At 43.3% G+C, this 27,492-nt stretch overlaps 2 protein-coding genes across 44 annotated transcripts in view; one reads left to right on the top strand and one right to left on the bottom strand.

Moving 5' to 3' along the window:
- MXD1 (MAX dimerization protein 1) lies at nucleotides 1–27,472 on the top strand. Its single transcript, XM_003354782.6, has 6 exons — nucleotides 1–301; nucleotides 1,035–1,134; nucleotides 6,261–6,290; nucleotides 20,010–20,124; nucleotides 22,176–22,335; nucleotides 22,472–27,472. The coding sequence occupies exons 1-6, from the start codon at nucleotides 229–231 to the stop codon at nucleotides 22,657–22,659; spliced, it is 666 nt and encodes a 221-aa protein (XP_003354830.1). The 5' UTR covers nucleotides 1–228; the 3' UTR covers nucleotides 22,660–27,472.
- ASPRV1 (aspartic peptidase retroviral like 1) overlaps nucleotides 7,267–27,492 on the bottom strand; it is a 157,167-nt gene continuing 136,941 nt past the window's right edge. For 24 of the 43 annotated variants that reach the window (XR_002342611.2, XR_014841757.1, XR_002342608.2 and 21 more), the window contains 3 exons: nucleotides 26,252–26,305; nucleotides 21,816–21,993; nucleotides 12,375–13,980 (listed from right to left, as the gene is read on the bottom strand). Coding sequence is in view for 5 of the 43 variants with exons in the window: in XM_085019041.1 (XP_084875167.1) it covers nucleotides 21,941–21,993; nucleotides 26,252–26,305 (107 nt within the window). In the remaining 38 variants the exon portion in view is untranslated. Of the gene's footprint in view, nucleotides 8,787–12,374; nucleotides 13,981–19,548; nucleotides 21,165–21,815; nucleotides 21,994–24,598; nucleotides 26,306–27,492 lie in introns of those variants that run through there. The other 19 variants (XR_014841771.1, XR_014841755.1, XR_014841764.1 and 16 more) reach the window with 4 other exon arrangements.

Genomic DNA, 27,492 nt, shown 5'->3' with positions numbered 1-27,492 from the left:
GAGTCGGGATAAACACTCCGCGGCGGTGGCGGCTGCTGCTCTTCTCTGGGTTCTGTCAGTGTCGGCGGTGCCCAGCTCACCGGTCCCCTCCCCCTTCTGGCGAGCGTGGTCGCAAGAGAGGCTCTCTCAACCCTGCTCTGCCGGGTCCTCAGTGGGGCGCGCGTGTCCGGCGGCGGCAAACCCGTGGGCAGTGGGGGTTGGTCCCGTGGCTCCGGCCCCCGGTGCAGAATGGCGGCGGCGGTTCGGATGAACATCCAGATGCTGCTGGAGGCGGCGGACTACCTGGAGCGGCGGGAGAGAGGTGCACGGGGACGTGAGGGGTCCGGCCAGAGCAGGGGCCGGGGGCTCTGAGAGGCCTGGCCGAGGGTCTGGGCGCCCGGCCGCTCCGGGGGTGGTTGGAGGAGCTGAGAGCGCGACCGCGAGCGCTCCCAACCCCTCCAGCTCTCCCCACGCGCGGTCCGAAAGGAGGCCGCCACTGCCCAGAGGCAATGAATGGGGGTGGAAAAGGGGCTGCTGTCCCCGGGGTCCTGAGCGTCGCCCCCTCCCCACCCCGTAGCGAGTGTGGTGCCTGGGGTTCCCTCAGCCAGGGCCGTCCCGGCCGGCCCTCAAGTGGACCTGGCTCCGGGTATCCCAGCCGGAGGGGCAGCGCCTCCCCTGTCCCCCATCCTCCTTTTCCGGCTCTGAGTCCCGGTGTTCACCCTGCCCCTTCGCCTGAGGCTGGTCCCACTTACTACACACCAACCTGCTGGACGCTGCCAATGGGAAACCCAGGCTCCATGGGACTTGCTGTGTCTTTCTCAACAATGAGCAGCTGGAATGCTCCTTCCACCTGCTCCGAACTGAGGGTATTCACACTCAATTTAAAAAGGCAATCATTGTTCTGAGAATTCCACCTTGTTCCGTTTTATTATTTCCACAATATTCTATTAATGAGAAATACATCAATTTCTCATTAAATAATCAATTTCTCAGGGAGGGGAGAGAGTATTGAACGTTCTGGGCTCATTCATTAACTGGATCCTCCGGTTTTCTAGAAGCTGAACATGGTTATGCCTCCATGTTACCATACAATAACAAGGACAGAGATGCCTTAAAACGGAGGAGCAAATCCAAGAAGAACAACAGCAGTAGCAGGTAATTTGGTAAATATTTCCCTTTCTCTTTTAGATTATACTGCGGATGATACAAATTGCAGAATGGAAGTGATAGCCCTGTAAATGAAGTGGTATTCAGGCTCAGTCATGTCCACATGCTCTTAAGGCACTGGAGGAAGCCCTTCTGTTTGGGTTGAAAGGACTAAAAAGAAGAAAAGGAAAATGTTCTCTCTGTCCTTATGAACTTTTTTTAAACTTAATTTTGCTTTTCTTCCCTTTTGGAATGAAAATCTGGAAACTTCGAGTGAGATTAGTAACAGTGATGATATTTTGCCTTCAGAAGTTGCAGATTTCAGGGCAAATTTTCTATAATTGCAGGAACTGGACGCTATCCATTTTTTACTTTTCATAGTGAAGATTTTATAAACATGTTAAAGTATTTGACTTGGCATAGGCGGTAGGATTTCATATTTGACATGTAAACTAAATACAGTGACTTGTCTCATAATCTAATTTGTCACTCTAATGGCAAAGAGGAATGCTTGAGGTTAAAACTTGCCTTTTTGGTAATGGAGGAACATATTAAAATATTAATATGCCACATCCCTTTTATGTTAGTTTTATAGTTCTTAAAATTCGTAAATCTCCCAGGGAAGTATTTTGTTAATGGTCAATGAAATCACACATTAAAACCCAGAATGTAGTTTCTGGTACCTACGAGTACTCCATTCATGCTGTCGCACCCTTTTTTCCTCCTTCTTTGCCCTTAAAATGTAAGCAAATTAGGAAATCTGTTTGTATCAGATTCATTCAATCATACCTTTTATCCCCACTACATTAAAATCATGGACATTTTCATTACTGATTTAGAATCCTTATCCCTCTCCTATTCTCATGAAAACTCCCCGTCAGTAATTGCACCTGGTTAGCCTCTGCGGCATAACACAGACCACGAAAAGCCAGAAGTTTCCCACTTACACCTAAAGCTCACTTGCTCTCGCTGCCCCTTCTGTCCTTGATTCACCCCATTGTCCTTAGCGTTGGTAGAACCACAGGCTGTGAGTGAGCAAAACACATGTGCCGAGCCCTTGAGGAGGAAGGCATGTGAAGGATGAACCTGTTAATTAGTTACTGGTGGTTTTTCCTTCCCCTCCCACCTTCAGCATTATCTGAAGGTGGTAGCAAATAGATCTGTGCACGAGTGCCAACGGCCTTTAAGAAGGAAGTTAATGCTGACTTGTATTATACCATGGTATAAAGTAATTTCTCTCTGTTGCTTCTTGTTACAGTATTTTACGTTATTTCTTGCGAAGAACGTTGAAGGCTTTTAGTTTACTTTTCTGGAAAAAAATATAGTTCATCTGTCACTTGTATTCTTGCCTACTCGTGATTTGAAAAGAATTGCTCAGGTCAATAGTTAGGGCTTAATCCTTAGCTCTCTATTTTTTCTAAATTTCACAGGAAAGTCGTTGAGGGGATGTTCCGTGGTGGGGAAAAGAAGGGGATGTTGTTGAAAAGCAGTAGCTTGGTCCCAAAATGTAATTAGGAAAGAAAAATAATGATAGCTGAGAATTTCAATTCAAGAATTTGTTTTTCTGTCTTCTTTTTGGTATCTAGCATTATTTCTGGGGAAATGGCTGTGAGTCTGGATTTTGGGAAAAGCTCTATTATTTCTGTTAATGGGTTTGGTTTGCTAAACGATGGCTAAAGACATGAGACTATCACATTTGCCCATATTCTTGACTAGTAATGAATCAGTGCAGTAACTTCAGTGGTGCAGGGATCTCTGAGAGTCCATGATTAAACCTGGAGATGCCACCAAGCAGGCATATGAGGTAAGAGCAGGTTGTTTTGTTTAAATATAATCCCTTCCTTGATGACCTGTTCGGAATGACCCTTCCTGAGCAGTGAGACATCTCCCCAGAGAATGCAGTTTGACCCCATGATTTGAATTAGATTTATATTCAAGGCCATGTATGGGCAGGATTTCGAACTGAGGTAAAAGCTATAGAGACATAGCTGCTGGTTTACATAACCAGTGGTAACAGTTTATTCTTGTTAATTCGGGTTGAAATGCTGGCTCTTTGCTTGTAGCATCTGTAGGTACTTTTCTTGACAATAAAAAAAAAAAAAAGAGTTCCCTTTGTGGTTCAGATCCATCTAGGATCCATGAAGTTGTGGGTTCTATCCCTGGCCTCACTCAGTGGGTTAAGGATCTAGCCTTGCCGTGAGCTGTGCTATAGGTCGCAGATTCGGCTCAGATCCCAAGTGGCTGTGGCTGTGGCTGGCAGCTGTAGCTCCAATTCAACCCCTAGTCTGGGAATTTCCATATGCCGCAGGTGTGGCCCTAAAAAGCAAAAAAATAAATAAGATTTAGCCACATATCAGACTTCTTGGGATTTGAAAATGCATAGCCTAAGTTTCTCTAGTTGCTTGTTTGAAAAATAAAAACAAAATTGTGAATATTGTTTTGGCATCATCTAGAGAACTACTGGGAGGTGGAATCTTTTTTTTTTTTTTCTTTCCAACTCATTTTTGAAATCAGTTGCTAAATATTTAGAACTGAATCCGGAGCTTTTAAAGGTATGTTTTGTTAGACTGGTAAAGCAGGCGTTGGCACTCATGTGAAAGAGGAAGTTCAACACTTGCCCCCAGTTCTTTTATGAGACTGTGGCTATATAGCTGACTTGACATAGTGAGTCTTTTTTTAACCCAAGGACTAGCTTGGCTTAGTATCTTTTTATTAGAATAACTTTTTAAATGGTGACATTTGACGTTTATCAGTGATTCCAGAGTTATCAAATCTTTTACATTAATCACATGGAAAATGATTTTGACACAAGGTATTTGTGAATTCTTATAGTGCTTTAATTAAAAATACAAATGACTGGCAGGCAGTCTCTGAACTGATCATTTTTTAAAGGGCCTGATTTTATTAAAGTCAAATTCAGTTTCACTAAACCAAATGCATTTAAGCAGTGTTGTGCCCATTAGGTGTAAGTCTGCTTGTAAAAATCACCATGTGAGCAACACTTGTAAGTCATCAGATAAGATCTATAATTTCTAAAAACTCTCTTTCAAGTTTGGAAGGAGTTGTGCTGCTTATGGAGTTTGCTTTATCTTGGGGATTCCAAATTGTTTTCTATGTGTCTTCAAAGAAACTGGAAATTTGAGCTAAGAGTGTCCGGTGTGCTATTAATTTCCTATTAATTTCCAGGTTCTTTTCAATTATTCACCCTTCTCCACCACCTTCCCAGGATGGGAAAGCTTGACCAGCTGTTGTCATATACTTTCATTCATTTCCAACATCTGTCAGACGTTGAACTTGTTGTTCCCTATTAAAACCAGAACTTGGGAGTTCCCGTTGTGGCTCAGCAGGTCACGAACCTGACTAGTATCTATGAGGACACGGGTTTGATCCCTGGCCTCCCTCAGTGGCTTAAGGATCCTGCATTGCTGTGGCTGTGGTGTAGGCCCACAGCTACAGCTCTGGTTTGACCCCTAGCCTGGGAACTTATGCCACAGCTGCAGCCATTTAAAAAAAAAGAAAAGAAAAGAAAAAAGAAAAACAAACCAACCAAAAAACGCAGAATGCCTTGTGCTTTAAAGCCAAAGGCTTGCAGCTGCAGGCCAGACCCTTTAACTGCGCTATCCTGCTGGCCACTGCAGGAAGTATACCTTCAGAAAAATATAACGAAAGAAGGCTGAAGGATAATCAGGTGCCTCAGTTTAAAGCTTTTAAGCTAACCAGTTTTAAGGCTCACATATCCTTTATCTCAAAAATAAATATTCTAAAAAATAAATACTGTCATTATTTTGTTGTTCCTCATGAATAAAAATTGGTATCCCAGGAGCCTTGTAGAAAAGAAGTTTAGTGCTGGATTGGAAAGTTCCCATTTCAAGACTACATGCACCCACTCACCCCTGCCACCGGCATCCTCTGGTGCCAGCGAACTTGGTGGTGGTGCCCTTGCTGGAAAGGAGTGGCTGACTGTTCAGAGGTGGTGCTCCTCCATGGGCACCGTGAGCATTTATCTCCCAGGCCCAGTAAAGGTCCGATGAGGCCCCACAGGATTCTTGATCTGAGCCAGGGCATAAGTTCGCCTACTCTGGTTGACCTCAGAGAATTTCCATAAGAAATTTCCATAAGAAAGGTCAAGATGATAATGCTGGGAGGTTCTTCAAGTTTATTTATAACCAGTTAGAGATAGGTTGTATGAGGAGGTCACTGAAATGGCCACACTGCCTGACCTCTTGGGACTTTTGGGGAAACCTGTCCATCTCTCCTTAGAGCAGACCTTATATTCAACGTCAGCTGTAAACACACTAATAGTATGATTTCATGTGCACTCCCACTTTCATCCAAGGCTCTCTCCTCACTTTTACAGTTGCCGCCTCATTGATCCACGCTTGGTCAGTAGATAATTGGTGATAATTCGTATTTCCACTTTTACAGAGAGATTAACTGAGGACAGGCCAGTAAGGAATTCTGTTTCTTCCACAGTACCAGCCAGTGGCAAAGCTGGACTTCAGATTTCACCCCAAGTTCTGCCTTCATTAGTCTATGGTCTTTACGTTGAGCTGAGTTTGGAGAGCTCCTTCCTAAAATCATTTATTTGATAGCTCTTCAACAGTAGCATCTTTCAGGAGGTTGTACGTGATAAAGTAATAACCTTGGGGAATAGAAAGACTGAGGGAAGAAGGGTCATTTTTATCCACTTAAAACTGTCTCCTATAGTAAACAACGTAGCATAAAATGTTGGTATACAGTACACCTAGAAAACCTGCAAGGCTGGGCTGGGGCAGCCACCTCCACTGTTACACACTCGGCCGAAAGCAAGCTTTGTGTGTTATATAACCCCTGTTCACATCGCATTGTGCAGCTGTTTTTCTCTTCGTATAAATAGAACCCTTTTATTTCCTTTCTTAAAATGGATTACTCTTCCACTAGGGAATGCATGCTCTGAGTGTGCCGCTTCTCCTTGAGCTCTGTTTTGGATATTTACATTTATCTAATGCCCCAAAGGGACTAATGTCTCTGGTAGAGCCTTGCTCTGTCTTCTCTCCTCCCAGCTCCGGAGAGAAAGGAGTTAAAAGAATTGGGTTGGTGGTGGAGTAGTCCTTGAAGACGAGAATGATCTTACTCTTATTGTTCCTTCCTTTCAGATCAACTCACAATGAAATGGAGAAGAATAGGTGAGTGGGGGATTCTGGGGGTGGGATGGGGGGAGTTTGGACACATTCTGTATTTGTTGAGACTTGGTTGCTGCTCTGGACTTCTCACAATGAGTACCTGGTAGGAGGTCCCCCAGGGCCCTCTAAACCTGTAAATTGCTTAGAGGAAGGGCTGCCTGTTCAGTTTGGTTCCGAAGACCATACCCCCAGCCCTCACCCCAAGCCTGCTCTTCCTGAGCAATGCCTTTCTGGGCAACTGTTCTACAGGCCAAAAGCGCTTTAAGTCAGAGGGAGTGTTTCCTCAAGTAATGTATTTTTAAGAGTTCCCATTGTGTCGCAGTGGAAACAAATCTGACTAGTATCCATGAGGACGCATGTTCGATCCCTGGCCTTGCTCAGTGGCTTAAGGATCTGGCATTGCTATGAGTTGTGGTTAGGTTGCAGATGTGGCTTGGATCCTGGGTTGCTGTGGCGTAGGCCCACAGCTCCAGCTCCAGTTTGGCCCCTAGCCTGGGAACTTCCATATGCCGAGAGTGTGGCCCTAAAAAGCAAAATAACAATAATAATAATGTTTTTAATAATGTTTTTTTAAAAAAACTACATGCTACTGAACATAATTGGTAGTACTGTCTTAAATAATGTACACACAGGCATACATATACACACACGCACACACATCTGTACATGTGTATGTGTATCCACAGTTCACTTGTGCACAAAGAGTCTCAAAATTCAGGCAAATATATGCATAGCAGAAATCAGAGATGGTGACGCACATAGATGAGGCCAGCCCCCCTCTCTGGGCTCCGTCTTGCCACAGGCCAGAGTTGATGTCTCACCTGGCAGACCTCTTGCTGCTTATTTTAATCTTTATTTTTCAAATGAAGTAGCTTCATCATTCTCAGCTCTAGTCGCACATTAGAATCACGTGGCAATGCTTTTATTTTAATGTCTTAAAATTTTTTATATTAAATACATTATATACACATACTCATACTTGGGAGGTAAGAGAACAAGTTTTTATTTCTGCTGATTTTATAAAAAGAACTTTTTGTTACAGAATTTTTCAAACATACAAAAGTGGAGTGCATGATGTATTCAACTCCTATGTATCCATCACGCAGCTTCCACAATTATCAGTATTTTGCCAATCTTGTATAATCAAGACCATCCCTCTCTGTGGAATGTTTTAAAGCACATTTTCTTCCATCTCTAGTAAAGACTTAAAAAAAACCCAAAAAACCCTTGCTTTTATCATGCTGAAAAAAAAATTAATCTTTGTGGAGCTTAAAAGAAAAAGGAAAACACCAATGCTAAGACCTCACTTTTAGCAGTTCTGATTTAATTGGTTTGGGTTAAGACTCTACACTAGTATTTCCTTTTTTTAATCTCCCCAAGTGATTCTCACGTGCAGCCAGGGCTGCAAACCATCAAACAAGCATTCTGGTCTCTGAGCTCCCATCAGTCTGAAATATAGGCCACGCATCAGATTGAGTAGCTTTTTCTGTGCCCTGCACGAACAAGAAGATGGTGTGTAATGATAGCTCTGTAAATACATGTGGTTATTTTATGCAAACCCTCTTTGAAGAGGGAGCCTGACTCTGAAAGTCAGGATCTGAATGATGTTTCGTCAGTGAAAGGGTAGACCAGAACCTGACTAGGAAGGAGAATCTTGGAATAGGACAGACATTTAGCATCATCCGTGTATGAGTGTGTGAGAGAGAGACACACAGACACAGACAGGCATGGAGATGGATAGTGAGTTTGCCTTGCACATGTACTTCTCCCCAGCCTTTCCCCTTTCAGTTTCTCTGTGATTGTGACAAACCATGTTTGAAATCAAAGCATCTTTATGCTTTAGGGATTTACCTGTTATGTACTAGAAATCAAAAGTATCTCTTTGGAAGTCAGAAAAGTAGTCAGATGTGGCTTCCCTTCCTCATCTTTAGAGTCCCATCTTCCTGGGTAAACTGGGACTATTTCTGTTGAAAAGTCTTGTAGTTCTTCTCCCCATAGGCATTTATTTTTATTACTAAAATTTCATCCCTTCAGGTAAGAGCTCGTAGGTTTACTACAGCTTCATGCATTTCACCTATGCAGGAATTCCACAGAATGTCAATTTATCATTCGTATTAGCAGTTCAAGAATGTCTGTTTTCTGCCTCCAGTGTCCCAAGAGCTTGTGCTCAGTACTGGGTATTAAATAAGTTCAGTCTGGGGTATTAAACCAGAATGGCCTCCATCCTTCAGAAATCTCGTTGGTCTAATACAAAAGACATAGAGACCGTTTCAGTTAATACACTAAGTGCTAAGATTGAGGTATGCACAGGAGGCCATGGAGGCAAAGGTTCTAGAAAACTGGATTTGAAGTCATCCCTGGGCAAGCTCATTCAAGCAATTCAGATTGCTTCCATTCGGCCAGTCAACTTTTGCTTATTGAAGGGTTAGTTAGTTTTCTCATGGTCCTTTCTTTTTTGGAATTTGGTCTTCCAAGGTCCTGGTAATTTTTTCCTCTAATCTAGAGCGTGTGAACAGAAGAGAAGGCAGTAAGGACTCAAATTTACCTAATTTAACCAAGCGTTGGTTGCTGCAGTTCAGGGGAGGAGATTCAAGTCATCGACCTCGTCTCCCTTATAGTGTATGCTGAACATGTTAGGGTTTGGAGGTCAGTTGGCCAGCTCCTCTTGGAGCCCCCTTGGTTTCCTAGCCGAATCCTATAAAAGAACACCGCTTTAGGAGTTCCCTGGTGGCCTAGCAGTTAAAGGTTCCAGTGTTGTCACTGCTATGGCTCTGGTTCGATCCCTGGCCCAGGAACTTCCACATGCAGAGGGTGCAGCCAGAAAATAAAACAAACAAACAAAAAAAGAATACCATTTTGCTAAATGCTAATCCACTTTTGCCATTTTTTTACCTTAGCACATTAAGATTGGTATGGCTCACACAAACACACAAAAAAAGCAACTTAGGAAAAGAACTAATAATTGAATTTTTTTTTACCTCCTTTAATAGTACAGATTTGATTATACTTGTGTTACTTTTTTTCACACAGAAACCTTTTCTGGGGCATTTTAGCGATTCTGGATGGTTGCTGTTCATTAGGGCTCCACTATGAGGATATTATACTCAACACACCCATTTAATAATCTTGGCATTGGCGGGAAGATAAAAGACCTCTAGAACGGTGGAGGTGGGAGGCCATGGTGGTGGCGGCGGCGGCGGCAGCAGTATTTTCCATTCGAGAGGCTAGCATTCGTGGAACACCACAGATGCTGGCTTCTGGGTGCTGGGAATCCAGAGCCCAACAGAGACCAAGCCCAGGGCAGAGGCTCAGTTTAGTCTTACTGTAGATATGAGTCTATCATCTGTCCTGTGCTTCTCTGCATTTTAACTAATTTTGTGGGTCTAGGCTCCTAAGGAAACACCTTTAGTGTCTCCTTTAAAAATACTAGTTTTGTAGAAAATTTTGAGAAATATAGAAAATCACACTGAAAAATTAAACCATCTGTAATTCTGGCAGCCCAAAGAAATCAATGGAACCTTGAAAGTATCTTTCTAATTGTTTTTTGGAAAATAACTTAAAACAACTAACATTCCTGCTAAATTCTATGTCCACCTAAACTTTTGTACATGCTTTTTAAAAGTCAGTATGGGATTATATAGTAAATAATTTGCCTCTTTTCAAGCTATTTTATGAACATTTTTCCAATATCGTTAACTCTTTTCTCTCTAACATTACTGTTGGGGGATGTCCAGTATTGAATCTTCTGGCTGTGCCATAACTCATATGGCTAGTTCCCTATTTTAGGTTCTTCCCAGGATTTTGCTAATACAAACGATGCTTCCTTAAACAACCTTCTAGATAAATCTCTGTCCAACATCATAATTATTTCCCTGGGGTAAATGTATAGTTGTGGAATTAATGATACACACATTGCTATGGTTTTTGATGTTGACTGCTGGATTGCCGACCAGGCAGGTTATAGGCCATATTTTCCCTGTCCCTTCACAAGTTTATATTTTAACTAAAGACATTGATGAATTGATAACTAAAACCCACACAACTAGTTTTAATTTGCATTTCTGATATTCCTAGCACAGTGTAATAATTTTCTTACCTTTGATAGTTTGTGTATGTATATGTGTGAACTGCCTGTTAAATAACCTTTGCCCAGTTTTCTACAGATGAGTTTTTCTTAATTTTGAAAAGATTCTAGAATGTGAAGGATATGCATGAAAGAGATTGCTCCTTATGTATCACATAGTGGCCCGGTTTATCCTTCACCTTTATGGAATCAGTCTTCTCTCCCTACTTGAAGTTGCTGCCTCTGCCGTATCCTAAGTTCTTGCCGATGGCTCAGTCTGATTCTAGACTTGTTCTTCTGTCCCACTGATCCATCTGCTCTTCTGTGTCAGGATACATCATTTTAATCACTGGGGTTTTATGTACTTCGGGATCTGGTAAAGCAAATCTCTATTCTTTCCTCCTCCTCCTTTTTTAAATTTTACCATGTCCATAGCTCTTTTTACCAGTTTATTTTTCCTGATGAATTTTGTAGTCAGTCCTTCAATTCTCCATCCCCCAAAGTCTTTGGGGATTTTCAAAAAATCCAAATTAAATAATTCCACTACAAATTAACCTTTAAAAGCTCAATGTTGATATATTAGCGCTCTTCATACAGGATTTGGTGTATGCCTCCACTTATTCAGATCTCTTTTCTCTAAGTAAAGTGTTTCCATGGAGATCTCGTACATTTCTTGTAAAAGGTATTCCTGAGTTTATGCTTATATATTTTTAATTGCTATTGGTTGCCATTGTACTTTCTAATTAATTATTGTTGGGATAGGGGAAATCTTTTAGTCTTTGGTTGTTGTTAGATGCCCTTTATTGATTATAATTCTGCTGTTTCCTTTCCTTAGCTGGGAATTCCTCTGGTTTGAATGCCTTTCAATAAGCCTTTCAGCAAATGGAAGCAGAGTGAATGCATATTTGCTGTAGCCAGTGGGTCGAGAGTCAGGTGCTCAAATGGGCTCTTTTTCAAAAGAAGGCTCTAGCATCTCCTTTAACTATAGACACCCGTTTTTCTGGAATGGTACATATGCAGGCCTTGCTGGAATTAGGCAGCTGGTCTAGAGAGATTACCTCTGCCAGAGTCTTCTGACCCCCGTGACAAAAGATTTTTGTGTGTGCTCTGTGGGGAGGACTCAGCAGCCTGATTAAGCTGTTGTTTTCATCTGGTCAAACTATTTCAGTGGCATCTGGTCCGGCATGAAAAACCATTCTATTCAGGTCTCTTCTGGCAAGATCTTCTAATAGACTGTCGTTCCCTCTAGTTGTTTCTTTTGGGTCTTAGCTTTTCAAATGGCCAAGGCCTTATATCGGAAGGGGTAGGGGCCTGACTTTGTGCTGGGCCCCAGCTGTGGTGTGCATTGCATCACTGTTACGGCTTCTGAACTCCCTTGACCGCATTCAGATTTCACTCTAGGATGTTGTAACAGATCTGCATTGCTTTGTTGCCACATGGGGCTAAGGGCATGGCCTGGCTATTACAGGAAGGATAGGTATTTGTGTGCAAATCTGGTCTATGGTGATGCAGGGAGGAGCACCCTGATTTGTAGCACTAGAATCCATCTCTCCCAGACTGTGCCTCTTAGAAGAATTTGGGGAAGAGACATGCTGGTCATTCAACCAGTTTCCAGTCCCAGACTCGGGACACTGGAGGCACTCCAACTTTTTGTCATCAACATAGTCAAAGGGTGAGACAGCTAGCAAGTACAAATTATCTCTATTTTTTTTTTTTTTTAATCTTTCTGCCATTTCTTGGGCTGCTCCCGCGGCATATGGAAGTTCTCAGGCTAGGGGTCGAATCGGAGCTGTAGCCACCGGCTTACGCCAGAGCCACAGCAATGCAGGATCCGAGCCACATCTGCGACCTACACCATAGTTCATGGCAACACCGGATCTTTAACCCACTGAGCAAGGCCAGGGATCGAACCTGCAACCTCATGGTTCCTAGTTGGATTTGCTAACCACTGAGCCACGACAGGAACTCCTCTATTTTGTATTTTTTAAAAGTTGAGCTCTAGAAAGGAAATATTAAATATGTACTTATATATTTGATACTTTTAATAGAGAAGCGATTTTATTATTTTAAAACATAGCCACCACGAAAGGCTGCTTATTCATTGTCCACTGGGTGCCATGTTCCCATACAGCTAACACATATAACTACCTTCGTGTGTGTTACAAAGATTACTATCACATTGTGAGAATCTTCAAAACCTTCCAAGGTTCCCCTTAAGTCAATAATAATGATGCATTTGGCAATTCTTTATGAAGGGATCATTTTAGAAAAAGAAAGAGAGGACTTTTTTCCCTCAAAGCATGATGTGTAGTCTTACCTGGATTTTTTGTTCAACCCAGTAAGGCTTTGTTCTCAACCCAAAATCTATGATCTATAATCACTTTTAGGGAATCATGTTTTTTGACCCCTTAGGATTTGTTTCTTCTTACTCTATACTAAATATCCTTTTTTAACACTGTACAGTGCATACATACTCATATCTGAAACTATTTTACTCAGTCTGCAATTATCCTATAGAATTTATGAAGCTATTTAATTGGCTAGGTCTGTGTCCATGCAAAGGTAGGAGAGAAAATAGGATATTGTTTATGAAATTCTTTTTTTTATTCCTTTGTTTATAATCTTGGGCCAGATTTTAATGAAAACTAATACTCAACGAAGTCCAGTGTATCATGTTTGTTTTAGGGCTTTCCTCAGAGGAAGGGGCATGACTTACCAAAGAGATCAGATTCTGCTCTTAGGTTAGCATCTGCAGGTGCATTATTATTTCTAAGCCCCAGGGGGTAACATGAAATAGAAGACTTGATCACTTCCATTATTTGGTAAATAAAAGCAACAGAACATTTAGATACATAGGAGGTCTGCAGCATGTGAATGAATGAATAAATGAGTGTAATTGCTTTGGAAAGGAAAAAAAAGCTTCTGATAAGCTATGAAATCTCGAAAATCTTTATGGAGAAGTTAAGTCAAATAGGGTGTAGATGAAGAAAAAGAATATGTTTGATAAAGGACAAAAGGGAGCCCATTCTAGAACTTTCGGTGGGAGCTGGTATTTGTCATGGTCTGAAGGTAGCTCAGACAAAGAATTCTGTAATAATTTATTTACACGTCTGATCACTCCAGCTCCATGTTAAGTACCGTCCAGGGCAGGGACTTGGTCTTACTCAACACTGTATCCCCAGCACCCAGGAAGGGGGCAGTAGGTAGCAATGCTTTGAGAAATGCTGGTGGACTAAATGAATGAAAGAGCCGAGTGTATGTCTCAGGATATGTGTCTACCTGTGAACCTAATTACTTATCTCCCTTCTTCACTGGCTGCCATGCTGTTCGCTCTGCCCTGACCCGATTCTTTTTTGTGTCATATGCTTCACTGTGAAAATCTGACGGAGAGAGTTCAGTTATATCATCCCCATAAAGAAGAGTAATCTGGTAACAGTGCCTCCCTCTCAATCCAGATGTGCGCATGCATGCACCTGATTTCATACCATTCCTGGTCTTGACTGCACCCAGGTCAGGCAGGACTTTAGGGATAACAGCAAATCCAGGAGCACTAGCTGCAGGTAGCATCATCTCTACCTGGAGTCTTCCTTTTTTGGTTGCATCTTTCCTCCAATTTACAAATCTGCTGGCCTGAGAGAGAGAGAAAGAAAGAGGCATGAATAGAATCAAAGAAGCTTGAGTCTGGAGGCAGAAATAAAAAGGGCAGCTTTCAGGGAGGTCCCGTTGTGGCTCATCAGTTAACAAGCCCAGCTAGCATCCATGAGGACACAGGTTCGATTCCTGGCCTTGCTCAGTGGGTTAAGGATCCGGCATTGCCAGGAGCTGTGGTGTAGGTTGCAGATGCGGCTCAGATCCCACATTGCTGTGGCTCTGGTGTAGGCCGGTGGCTACAGCTCCAATTGGACCCCTTGCCTGGGAACCTCCATATGCTGTGGGAGCGGCCCTAGAAAGCCAAAAAAAAAAAAAAAAAAAAAAAAAAAGGCAGTGTTGAGAACTGTCTGAGAGCATGCTGCTGAGCCCAGGCGCCTCTGTCAATGCCAAACTCTGATGGGGGGAGCCAGTGCCCCAAACAACCCAGAGCCCCCTATAGTGATGATTTCTTTCACTTGCCAGTCTTAATTTTCCATAATTCCTGGCTGACAAGAGTTAAGGAAAGTGAACAACAGAACTGAGTGGTATCCAAATATATTTCACATTTAAATCTTTAATAAAAATATTTGGAACTTATTTTGATGTTAATCTCTCCACTCCCTTGTCATTTTCTGAATACTCCGGTCTCTCTCCAAAGATTGGCAGCCTTCTCTCCATTATATGCTAAATTCATATCTATTCTTAGGTCTGTTCCTGGGAATTTTTTCTTCTCCTCACTTGATTTGTCCATCTTTTCTTGTATCAGGACATTCTGTTTTTAATTATTGAAGCTTTGTAATACAATTTAGTAACTGGACAGCACAGCCCTCTTCAGTCTTCTCTTTCAAAAAATGTTGGCAGTTTCTCACACATTTATTCTTCTACGTGAAATTTAGACTGATTTCCCAGCATTAAAAAGAATACTGTTGGGATCTTTTTTTCTTGTAGACAAATTTGGATAACATTGACATTTTTACTTTGAGGGTTCATATCTAGGAATGTGCTATTTTTTTCCATTTATTCAGTTTTTTTTTAATGTCTTTCAGCAAAGTTTTAAAGTCCTCTTCCCAGAGATCCTTCCCAAACTGTTTTAAGTTTGTTCTTAGATATGTTCTCCTTTCTTCTTGCCATTTTACATGAGATATTGTAGGTTCTCTGGATATGGATAACACATTCAGAGAAGGGCTTAGATCTCCAAGGTCAACCTGTATTTGCCCTGATTTCTGTTTTCTCTTGGTCAATGCAGTTGGGATGGAGGCAGACATCTCGTGTGCTTCAGATGGTTCCCTCCTGGAGTTCCCATCGTGGCTTAGTGTTTAATGAATCCCACTAGGAACCATGAGGTTGCGGGTTCAATCCCTGGCCTCACTCAGTGGGATAAGAATCCAGCGTTGCTGTGAGCTGTGGTGTAGGTTGAAGACTTGGCTCAGATCTGGCATGGCTGTGGCTGTGGCTGGCAGCAAAAGCTCCGATTAGACCCCTAGCCTGGGAACCAACATATGCCGTGGGTGTAGTCCTAAAAAGGATAAAAGGCAAAAAAAAAACCAAAAAACCCCAGATGATTCCCTCCTGATCTTGGAGTCTCTTCTAGCCCTGCCTCTGCATGATGTGTGTGGCCACAAAAGCCTTTCCTTTTGCATGTGTTAGCTTTATAAAATTCTTGTGAATTTTTAAATGTTTAATCTAACACTGTCACTACAGCAGCTTAGGTAACTGCTATGGCACGTGTTTGACCGCTGGCCTGGGAACTTTCATAAGCTGTGGGCATAGCCAAATAATAATAATAATAGTAATAGTACCTTTAGCATAAGCAAGACCTGTATTTCCATAGAAAATGGGTTAGACTTTCCATCAAATCTTTTAATGACAAAAGATGTCCATTTTCTTTAAGGAAGAGTTGAGTGAACTGAATCTTACCAGATAGCCTCTATTTTACCCAGTGAGATGCTCTGAGTTCCCTATTGATTTTGAAAGGAATATGATAGGGTTATAATTATCTGTGTTTGCTCCAGCAAAGGAAGCAAGGATGGAAAGAGTAACTGTTGCCATATACAGAGCTCTTCATGTCAGACCCCAGCCAGGCACTTCCACACCTGCCTCAGTTAATACTCACAACAGCCCTCACAGGGAGGCCTGTCATCCTCCCTCGACTGCCAAGGAAACTGATGCCACATGGAGTGAAGTAGCTTCTCAAGGCCACACAAAGAAGCAGCAGCAAGGCCAGCATCCCAAACCTTTACCTTTAATCACTGCACTAATACTTGGTTGTATAGTGACTGACAGGTTCAGAATAGAAAAATAATTTAAAATACTAAAAAAAGGAGTTCCTGTCGTGGCGCAGCGGAAACGAATCTGACTAGGAACCATGAGGTTGCGGGTTCCATCCCTGGCCTCCCTACATGGGTTAAGGATCTGGCATTGCCGTGAGCGCAGACGCGGCTCGGATCTGGCATTGCTGTGGCTGTGGTATAGGCCGGCAGCTACAGCTCTGATTAGACCCCTAGCCAGGGAACCTCCATATGCCACAGGTTGGGCCCTAAAAAATCAAAGAGACAAACAACAACAACAAAAACAAAACTTAAAAAAAAAAAAAAAAAACTTACTGAAGAGAAGCTCTAGTTTGTATCTAGTTTAGTTATCACTAGTTACAGGCCATGCTTGATTCAAAGCTTCACTGGCTGTAGCTCAGATCAAAGACTGGTGTCTCTCTGCTCCCGGAGACCGAAGGTATGTATCAACCCATTCAGGATAATGAGAGCGAGATTTCTGAAGAGTCAGCAGGTGAGTTTTACAAAGCAGCTGGATCAACACAGAAAGAGGCGCAGAAAGAGGCAGTAGTTGGGATGGGAGCGAGCTGGGGTTCAGGAGCTGGGAGGCAGCTTGGACAACAGGAGGAGGCCTCTCTGGAAATGTGACAGAGGAGATTCAAGCAGGGGTCAGAGGGAGGTAGTGAGTGGCTTCCTTTTGAGATGTGGCAAACCCCTGCTAGTTCCTGAAAGAGGGATTAGACCTGGATCACAATAGGACACTAGGCCCCTTCTAGAAGGCCAGCGCCCTGGGCAGGGCAATGGTCAGGACTGAGGACAGAGAGCTGACACAGAGAGCTGGTTCTCCTGGTTTTGGATCTGGTGTTCCATGGGTGCTCACGGCTGGCTGAAGGAGTCCAGGTCCCAGAGTGGTGTGTCTCAAGGTGGAGGACCCTCAGTGGGAGCTGTCACAGAGGAGCCCGTCTGCTTTTTTGTCTGGTTCAGGAATTGAATTTCACTACTATACGACAGAACGTAGCCTGCTTCCCATACCTCGCCCCTCCCCTGAGGTTGGCCCAGGCACCCACGGGGATGTGTCTGCAGGTGGTTGGCAGGTGGGCAGGGCAGCCATCAGGCTGGAGCAGGCCAAGGCAGGCACTGCCAGTTAAACAAGCTGGCTTTGGATCTCTGCAACAATCCAGAAAGTGCTCTGGTCCTATTTTCATAAAACTTGGCTAGGAAACACCAAATGAACATGTATTATCCTAAGCCTGAATTTGTCAAATAGCTAATTTCGAGTTTCATAACTCGGAGTGTTCTTTAGAAACCCACATTTGGGTAGTGAAAATTGTACTTTCTGGGCTAGACTCCCTGTGTAACTAGAAATGACAGTGCATGGAAAGATGACTCTATTATTTTTTATCAGTAGACAAACTTCCCTTAAAACTTTACATTCTCATATCTGTAGATAAACCCACATCATAAAAGGAATAATATGACGCTGTTCTGAATCATGTAGTCTTTGCAAATTATGAGCAGGCTGAAAAATGTCTAAATATAATTTTAATTTTTGAACTGTTTTAAAAATTTGACAATCTGTATGCTTTGTGGTGAAAATAAGTTGGATAACTGTGCAAGTGACTAATCATACTTTCTCACGGTGTTTCTAGTAACACGATCTGTTTTCATGGCTCTTTTTGAAGAATATTATCCTAGGTGAACGTGTATTTTATACACAGGTTCTGTTGTTTGTTTTTTTCTCATGCAGTAGTTGGAGGAACAAACGCCTCTAATGTGAGCTTTTGCTTGTGGCCATTCCACGTGGGCAGGTTTTCAGAGCAAGCGAGAGACTTACAGAATAGTAAGGTATTTGTACCACGACATTGTCCCAGCTCAGGAAGGAACGTTGGGCTCCTCGAGCTCGTCATGGCTTAGAGGGGCCTTGGAGAGTCTAGGACAACCTCAAGAGCCAGAACAGGAAGGAGGCCCAGAAGCAGAAGCGGCAGGGCACTCAGAACCACTTGTCAGATCTGCCTTGGGGGGAACATCCCGAAGTCTTGATATGAAGGGTGTGAAGTGACTGCCTTGGTCAGTATCAGGCACACGGACCTGTATTAGAGCTTTCTCAAGTAGTTTTCTTTCGATCCCAAATTTTGCTAATATGGTAAAATTTTTTAAGAGGGAAAAAGGGCCAATGAAGCTTTTCGATTGCCTCCCAGTTCAGCTAGAGGGCAGCTTCCCAGGCTCCCAGGAGCTCTGCTCCAGGTTGCTGTGAGGGACAGTGGACATGTGTCTAAAAGCCCAGGACCCTGAGCACTGCTGCTCAGAGAAGCTGGAAGTCGAGTGAAAGATAGACAGCATTCATGCAGCCAATGTGTAGTGAGATACAGGAGAGGACGGTACCCAGGCAACCCGGCAGTGATTAAGTTGCAGCTCCAGCTTTCTGAGGAGCTGGCAATGAACAGTTAAATAATAAATACCAAAAAAAATCAGGTAAAACAGTGAATTTCCCAATGAATGGCATAAACAAATACATACTCAGAAAACAAAGGATTCGCTAGGGACTGGAATGGCTTTAAGGAGGTGATGCGCTGAAGCAAAAACTCTGAATCTTGGCTGTTTCTCACATTCATGGAATCTGCTGGGATCTAGGATAAAGCCTGAACCAAAGTTTCAGTGAAGTGTTAATTTCCAAAATTTTAGGGACTCTCATGCTTCTGGTCAGTCTGTGCTAAATGCTGTCTCCTTGGTCGGTCTCTGTGGCTTCTGCCTCACGTGGCCTTTCTCTCATCCTGTCCCATTGCGCTATTCTGCCACCTTCCAACCCTACGTGTGTGGTTCTCTCTAGCCGTCAGCAAGCTTGTTAGTAGAGCAATACCACTGGATGGGCTTCTTCCTTATTTTTAAAAAATACATTTCACTTTTTGAATGGTTGAAAAACTGAGAACTATAACAAATTATTTTTAAAAAATCCCCCCCTTTCCCTGTCCCTGTCCAGTTATCCTGACTCCTCTCTGCCCAACCACTATTACTCATTCCTTATGTATCATTCCAGACTTTATGTCATACAAGAAAACATGAATATAGACAATTTTTTCATCCATTTTTACCCAAAGATAGCATGTTATATGCAATTTGATATCTTGCTTTTCTTCACCTAACAGTACATCTGAGTGTTCTTCTGAATAGTACATAGAGCACATTTTCATTCTTTTTTCATGGTTGCATAGTAGTCCAGTGTATGGATGTACCGTGGTTTATTTGCTTAATTCCCTATTGATGATCTGGGTTGTTTCAATCTTTACAAATAAAGTTACAATGATTTATGTAATGAATTATTGCAATTAATTTATTTTAAAGTTGTAATGAATAACCATACACATGGGTAAATATTAGATACAATGAAATATAGTTGTAGAGATTTTTTGGCCCTGAAAGGGGAAAGAGCAATATGAGTTCTAAGGATTCTCTTCAGTGATAATGTCATTACTTTCTGAATTTGGATGTTCTGTAGGTCTCATCATAACCTAGATACCTGGAGATAACCTGATACATGTGCTTAATAATAGTATTTATCTCTACTTAACTCTAGAAAACCCTGGGTTTTGCTTTTGATTTTTATCAGAATTGTCTAATTTCAAAAGATGCTCATTTGGCCAGAGGTCACTGGTGGCATTTGCATCACTGGGCCCAGGCCGCTTCATACTCTCTAGAGCTTGTTCTCCTGGGTACTTCTGGCCAGCTGTGAAAGTCTCAGATCCTACTGTGATCTTGTTTTTGTAGACGGGCCCACCTTCGCTTGTGCCTGGAAAAATTGAAGGGGCTGGTGCCACTTGGTCCAGAATCAAATCGACACACCACGTTGAGTTTATTAACAAAAGCCAAATTGCACATAAAGGTAAGAGCATCCTGGGATGGTGTCCTTCTGTCTTTACCTACCTGGTGAGGGCTTGTTTGTTGTTATGAGGGACGGATATGATTCGCCAGGACAGTTCTCTCCTCTCAATTCCTCCAGCCTGCCTCTTGGATGAACACAGACTCAACACGTCCAGAACCCAACTGAGTAGTTCTCACCCGGTGTGTGTTTCAGAAATGAAACTGTCCCTCCATCTGATGCATGAGCCAGAAATGCAGGGTCATCCTCGATCTTGATGATCATTGTGCTCCTTAGCCACGTGTGTCCACAACTCACCCATGTCACAGCTGCTCTATTTCCACAAACCCCGTCAGCTACTGCAGTAAACTCCTCAGAGGCCTCCTCCAAGCTAATCTCCATACTTCCCAAGAACAGTCTTGCCAGAGCTAAAATCTACATGTCACCGTGTTTTAAAATTCTTCCACAGCTCAGGACACATTGTATCACCAGGCCTGCCCGACCCAGCCTCCTTTGCCCTTGGGGCAGCAGCTTGTGCCAGACACTCCCCAGCCCTTCTTTCCACCCGTTGCCAGGCTCTCCCACCACAGGGCGTTTGTACATGCTGTGCCCTCTGCTTAGTATGCTCTCCCCTCCCTTCTTCACCTAGTGAGCTTCTTGTCATCCTTCAGACCTCGGCACGGGTATCCCCAGTGCAGGGAAACCTTCCCTGACTCAGTCACCTCCTTCCCGAGACAGATGGTCCTTATTATTGGATCTCTCTCTTAGCACATGTCACAAGTGACATCTGACCATGGTTTATGTGACTGTAGTTGTTTCCATCTGCTCTGTTAGAATATAGACCCCACAAGGAAGGAGACCAGATCTTTGTGTTCCCGTTGTGTCTCCACACCTCCCAGACGGTCTGAGACAGAGTCAGCACTCAGTATGTGGCTTAAACAGCAAATGGCAACTCCTGAGAGCCACAGCCAGCATCACTGTTGAGCATGTTTTTATAGTCATAGAGTCCGTGACTGGACAAATGTCACTTGAATCAGGGTTAGTAGCCGGCATACATGGCAGTTCTGGGGGGAAAAGAACGTCTGCTTAGAGCAAAACAAGCGCAGTTATACAGCCTTCATAATAATCTAAAGAGTTATCCTAGAAGCTAGAGGACAGATTTGTAAAAACAAGTGATCTAGGAGTTCCCTGGTGGCTCAGCAGGTTAAGGATGCTGTGGCAGGTGTTCAATCTCTGGCCCCAGAAATTCCACATGCCAAGGGTGCAGCCAAAAAGAAAAAAAAAAAAAAGAAAAAGTGATGTATGACGATGTTCCCTCCTTTCTTCACCTAGTTCGCGCCTTCTTGTCATTCAGACCTCAGCCCAGGTATCTGATTTTGGACAATTTGTAATCAGGACTTCAAAAATGACTATTATTCCTACCCACAAACAGAAGTTAATTGAGATGTGGCACATCACAAAAATGCACCTCTGTAGTTGGGACATGTATTTGTTTTTGTCTTTTTAGGGCCACACCCGAGGCATATGAAATTCCCAGGCTAGGGGAGTCGAATATGACCTTCAGCTGCCCGCCTGTGCCACAGCCACAGCAACTTGGGATCCTTAACCCACTAAGCGAGGCCAGGGATCAGACAGGCATCCTCATGGATACTAGTCGGGTTCGTAACCTGTGAGCCATGACGGGAACTCTAGGGCCCATATTTGCATCAGTGTACCTTTAAATGGAGTCTGTTTCTTCAGTTCCTGGCACACAGTCTCTGCTCAAAGGGCAAGAATTCATGGCCTCATAGACGAGGGAGACCAGGCCGGGGCTTCTGCCACAGTCTTTGCACTGTCTCTGTCACAGGGGTGCTGGGGTTCTACAATAGTGCAGGTCCCACGGTGCTGTGGATGCTGAAAAAGTTAGACAAAGACGGGAGTCACCGGCCTGTCTCTGTAAGAAGCTTGACCAGGGACACACAGCACATGGCTTCTGAGGAAGACAGGCCGATTTGACCCTGAGGCAGAGAGAGCAGGCTCCTTACCAATTTTGAAATCTACCTGTGCCCTTCAAACACTTCTGCTCTGACCTGCAGAAACTTGAAGATTGTGACAGGAGAGCCATTCATCAGATAGACCAGCTTCAGCGAGAGCAGCGACACCTGAAGAGGCAGCTGGAGAAGCTGGGCATCGAGAGGATACGGATGGACAGCACGGGCTCCACCGTCTCCTCCGAGCGCTCGGACTCCGACAGGGGTGAGCCCCCCTCCCCGCTCCCTGCCCCCCCCCCAGCTGCAGAGGCGGGATCAGAAACCCCCCAACTTAGAGGAATCCCTGGACCATGGCGCTTGGGCAGCACCCCCTCACCCTCTCTGCCTCGCCCTCCCCACAGAAGAGATCGACGTGGACGTTGAAAGCACAGACTATCTCACGGGCGACCTGGACTGGAGCAGCAGCAGCGTGAGCGACTCGGACGAGCGGGGAAGCATGCAGAGCCTGGGCAGCGACGAGGGCTACTCCAGCTCCAGCATCCAGAGAATAAAGCTCCAGGACAATCACCAGACGTGTCTCGGTCTCTAAGAGCGAAGTTGCTTCGGCTGCCCCGACGGCTTCCCCGCAGCTCTGACTAGGTAGTGTATGGGACCTGCCCACAGTCCCCTCGCCCGGCAGCGTCAGTGTACACCGTCACCAAAATCAGCTGTGTAAAAGTTTTCAACCAAGTGCTTAGGATTGTGGGGTTCCCTCCCCCGCCCCCTTTGTTCTTTTGTTTTAATCCTGGATCCTCATCATAAACGGGTTCCCTGCGCCTGCCAGCGTCGGGCGGGCACACGCTGAGCCAGTCAGGGTAGGGCGTGTGCAGCTCCGGACCTGGAAGGGCAGCACACACCTGTCACTGCCCATTCTCCGGGGTGGACGCCACTTGTCCCTCTAAGAAGTGGGGGGACGCCGACCAGGATTGTGGGTTTCTGATTGCATCCTCTAGCTTCTTTCTCTCCATAAAAATTTGTCTCTGAGAGACTGTACATTCCAATCAGTTTGCAGCACCCAAGAATTCTTAGACCGAATAAGCAACTCTCCCGGATTGGAAACGTCCCCCTCTTAGTTACTATCCCCAGGGTGTCTACCAGAGCCTCCTTAAAGTTTGCTGGCTTTCTACCTTACTTGCCTAGCAGAAATGTCCGAATGTGTCTTGTGCTTAGGAAACTGAAGGAAACAAACTTTTCCAGTTGAGAGCCTGATCTCAGAACTCCAAAGCAAGCTTTGAAAGTGGCATTTAAAAGCACTTAACCATGGACCTCACCCTCGGTGAGGAGTCAGGAATACCTCCAGAAAACACACCTTCCCCACACACCCCGGCCCCACGAGCAGATGGGAGCAGTATTTCTCACTTCAAAATGGACACCTTGAGCGCATGTCTTTGGGGTGGCACAGCTTAGGAAAAAAGCTCCAACATCATTCGTTCTCACGAACCAAACGGTACAATCTATTTTTGCGCTCTGTCCTTGGGGCCCGCGCTGTGTCCCGCTCTCCAAAGGCGCACTTCCCCTCAAAAGTTGGTCACGCTTCTTGTCTCTGGAACATTTTTTTTTCCTACCTCAGAGATAAACGAGATCTCCACTTCCCACTTAACACCCACTGATTATGCCTCTTTTTGTTGTTGTTGTTGTGTTTTTTTTTTCCCCAAATAAGTGACATTTGGTCCAATTCTAATCTATTTTCCTGTTTAACTTTCAGCAATAACTGAGCTTGGGCGCTAGCTGAGCTAGTGTCCATCATCAGTGAAAGGAAAAGTCCACACTTCTACTCTGTTGCAGGTGAACAGGAGGGGATGGTACAGTGTTGCTAGAATTCCTCTCCTCATTATTTTTGGACAAACCCGGAACCTTCTTTATGGAGGCTTTTGGGTTGATAGTTTAAAAGGCTGATTTTTCTTTTTGGTTACAATTTCTCCCTTAAGTGGTCTCCCACTTTGTAGCATTTTTATTTAAGCTAAAACAGAGCACATGTATATGTACATAAGACACATTAAATCTATAAATACTATTTATTCATTTTATATAAACTAATGTAATGGAAAATAAATTCTTATGACTTTGTGCTTTTATAGATGTTCTAGAAACTTTGTATGTAGGTATCTACAAAATTGGTTCATCCCCCTCAATATTTTTGCATTCATATTTTTGAGGTCTCAGTGTTTTCAGCCTCTGGCGAATCTTTTTCATTGAATTTGAACCATTTGTAAAATCTGTGACGCTGAAACAGAGTGTGTGTCACAACGTGATGAGAACATTCCTAAAATCCACAGACGCACCTGCAACCTAAGGGCTCCACGGCTGAACCGGAAGCAGGCAGCACCTGTGCCCCCGCTGGCCTGCGGTCTCTAGCCCGCCACAGCCTCACATCTCCTCAGCGCCTCCTTCCCCACAACTAAAAGTCCAAACTCACTCCACATGGAAGCTCATTCTAGAGGTGAAAAGCAGTCTAAACAAAGCAAGATTACTTTTGTGTTTGTCTTTCCTTTTGATGATTCTTTAATGTATTAAAAATTTTTTAATTGGAAGTAGTGGATTCCTAAATGATTCCACAGTCATCTGTAATTCTTCCGTTTTTGTTTTGTTCTGTTTTCCTCTTCATTTCAGCTTTGGGTAAGGGGAGGGGCAGGTAACACAAAGGATTTTTTTTTTTTTTTTTTTTTTTGGAATCTTTTTCCAATTACCAGCTGAAGATTTGCACTGAAATACAACTTGTATGCCTTTTGCATTTTTAAAGCCTGCTTCCTGAATTTAAGCAGAGTGATAGTGTTCAAAGAGCCAGCTCAGCCTGTACCATGTTTGAAAAAGATATATATCTGCACTTTGAGGTCCCTTTTCGAATGCCATTCGCTAGACCTCGCAAGCATTTTGTTTAATTGCTACGTTCAAGCGCCTCACAAGTCCACGATGCAGGATGCTGTTTGGCATCGAAAACTTAAGACTTTGGGAAGAGCTTGTGGGCTTGCATTGGGGGAGGGAAGGGAACAAAACTCGTGTATTTGTTTAATTTAGAAATAAGGCATCTGAGAGATGCCATTATTTTCTGTGTTTTAATTGTCGTGCCTTTGAGTTAAACTGCATTTTTGTCTTTTGGTTGAAATATGAAATGTACTGTCCCAATATAAAATAGTAATTATTTGACCTTTGCACTGTTTGTCTGGTCCTTTTCCATTTGATTGCATCTAAATATGGAACTTGATAGATCTCTATTTTTAATGCTCTTGTGATAAGCAGACACCAGGGTTAGATGTGACTTTCAAAGCTAGAGGTAGAATAGAATTGGCATGCTAGACAGGCCTCTCTCTAACCAAAACTATAACCGTCAGGACCAGCAAACTCAGCCCAAGGCAGCTAATCCCTTCCCCACGTGGCCGATCAGCAGCCCTGATTCGCCAGCCTATCCTCTCATTCACTGATCCACCAGCATGACTGTTAAGAGCTAGACAGTCTTTTTGGTTCTGGTTTTGTTTTTGATTTTGTTTTTAAGCAAAATGAAAAACCTTTCTATTAGGGCTGTTGGGCGGGAGGGACGGGCAAAGATATAAACCCCAGCCTTTAAGACTTTGACTATTGTACGTAAATATAGATGTGTGTAAATATAGGCACATGCATATTTTTATGTGAAAACTGGTTTTAAGAAACTAAGAAGAATTCTAAACTACAACTCTTATTGCTACCATTGCAGTGCAAATGGGGAAAATAAGAGTATGCAGTGCAGCTTAATTTCAGGCAGCGAGCAAATATATGCGTGCTTTTGTTAACATCCCAGAAAACCTAGCTTTCCATGCCCGTTGGCTTAGAATGGTGGGCAAGCACCCAGGATATTTTCGTTTCCTTTTGCTAAGCAGACATCTGGAATTCAAGGTGCTGATAGTGACCTCGGCTCCTTTTTCGAGTCACAGATCTCATGCTAGTGAATCCAAGAGCATCAGCCTTTTTGAACAGGACCTAGATTTTTCTTCCTGCCAACCCAAAACTAAAATAATTTCAGTGTTGATTCAGAAATGAGCACTAAGAAGGCCCTGACCCTGCAATTGGCCGCTTGAGTAGTTTGGGGTTTTTGGGGGGTTTGTTTTGTTTTTAAGGTGGGCATTCTCCTTTAACCTCTACTTTTTTCAAAAGAAACAAAACGTCCTTACCTGGGTTTCCTCTGAGCTTCTCTTCTCTGTCCCTGAAGTGGCCAAAAACAAATCCTGGAGCATGAACAAAAAAAAGTGTAAACTAGGAAGGATTGTGATGCTCAAAATAACTGCCAAGCAATATCTTGGGGCTTGATAATGGATGTTGTGGGCTTTCTTCTTGCCTCTCCCCCATCCTTTAAAGAAAAAACTTATTTTTGAAAAGTATACGCAGATACCTGATTTGGGCTTTTCTATCATACTAACTGGCAAGAATACCACTTTCATTGTGTTTTATAACCCATTTGTTCCCCCAAACTCACTCCTTTGTTTCCCCTAGTTTCTTTGTTGTCCCCTTTTACCTGCCTTGTGTGTTGAATGCCAGAAAGTCAAAGGCTGTACAGCAATTTTCTGCATGTCTGTCTATTATTTTTCTATGTCTAACTCTTGGATGAAGTATGTCTAGGTAGCCGGCTACTCCTGATTTTAAAAAAATCCTTCCTGAGAGAAGACGACCCAAAGACTCTTGCAGATGAGGTGGTTTTTCTCATTCTACATGATCAGATGTCTGTAGATTGTGGGAAGTTTTGTTCTCAAAGATAGGTGGGGATGGGGGCGGGGTGCAATATGTGATTTATCATGACTTTTTCATTAACACTTATTACCTGGATGATTTTCTTACCCTATGTTCTTCTGAAAGAAGAAATAATTGCCTGGCACTGCTAGAGTCAGCTATTGAACGGCTGAAGAAATTGAGTGTCTTCTCAAAATTGTAAAACAAGAATTAGGAAAACACTCGCTGCTGAGAGTTCTCCAGATTTTAAGTTTTGATTTCTGATTCGATCTGGGGGGAGCGAGTGCAGAGGATTGAGAGGGCTTTTTTCATTTTAGCTTTTACCAGAGAACCAAGCTTGCCTTGACCCCTTGTCCTTAGAATCGGTGCTCTGGGAATGTTGCTGTTAGCCATCAGTGTTGGGGGCCATCTTCCTAATGGTAAACACAGCCTAAACAGGGGAGCAGCAGAGAAGGGAGTATGAAATTCTGTCTCCAGATGTTTCTTTGTGTAAATATGTTGCCAATGTAAAGCCTGTGTCAAGACATAGAGAATGGTGCTTTTTACTATAGTTGGTACATGCATTTTTAGAACTACTCCGCGTTTTAGAGAACCTTTGCTGTGTATATGTAAACTTCTTGTATTGTTCAACTGTTAACAAATAATAAATTATTTCATTATTAAAGAAATTTTGGTCTTCCTGATGTTT

The sequence above is a fragment of the Sus scrofa genome, chromosome 3, assembly GCF_054392235.1.
Source record: "Sus scrofa isolate SSC_HxYL_T2T_F1_AM1 chromosome 3, Sscrofa_HxYL_maternal_Yorkshire_Landrace_v2.0, whole genome shotgun sequence".
Classification (NCBI taxonomy): domain Eukaryota; kingdom Metazoa; phylum Chordata; class Mammalia; order Artiodactyla; family Suidae; genus Sus; species Sus scrofa.
The sequence above is the reverse complement of the archived record's forward strand: the minus strand, read 5'-3'. Positions and strand labels throughout refer to the sequence as shown.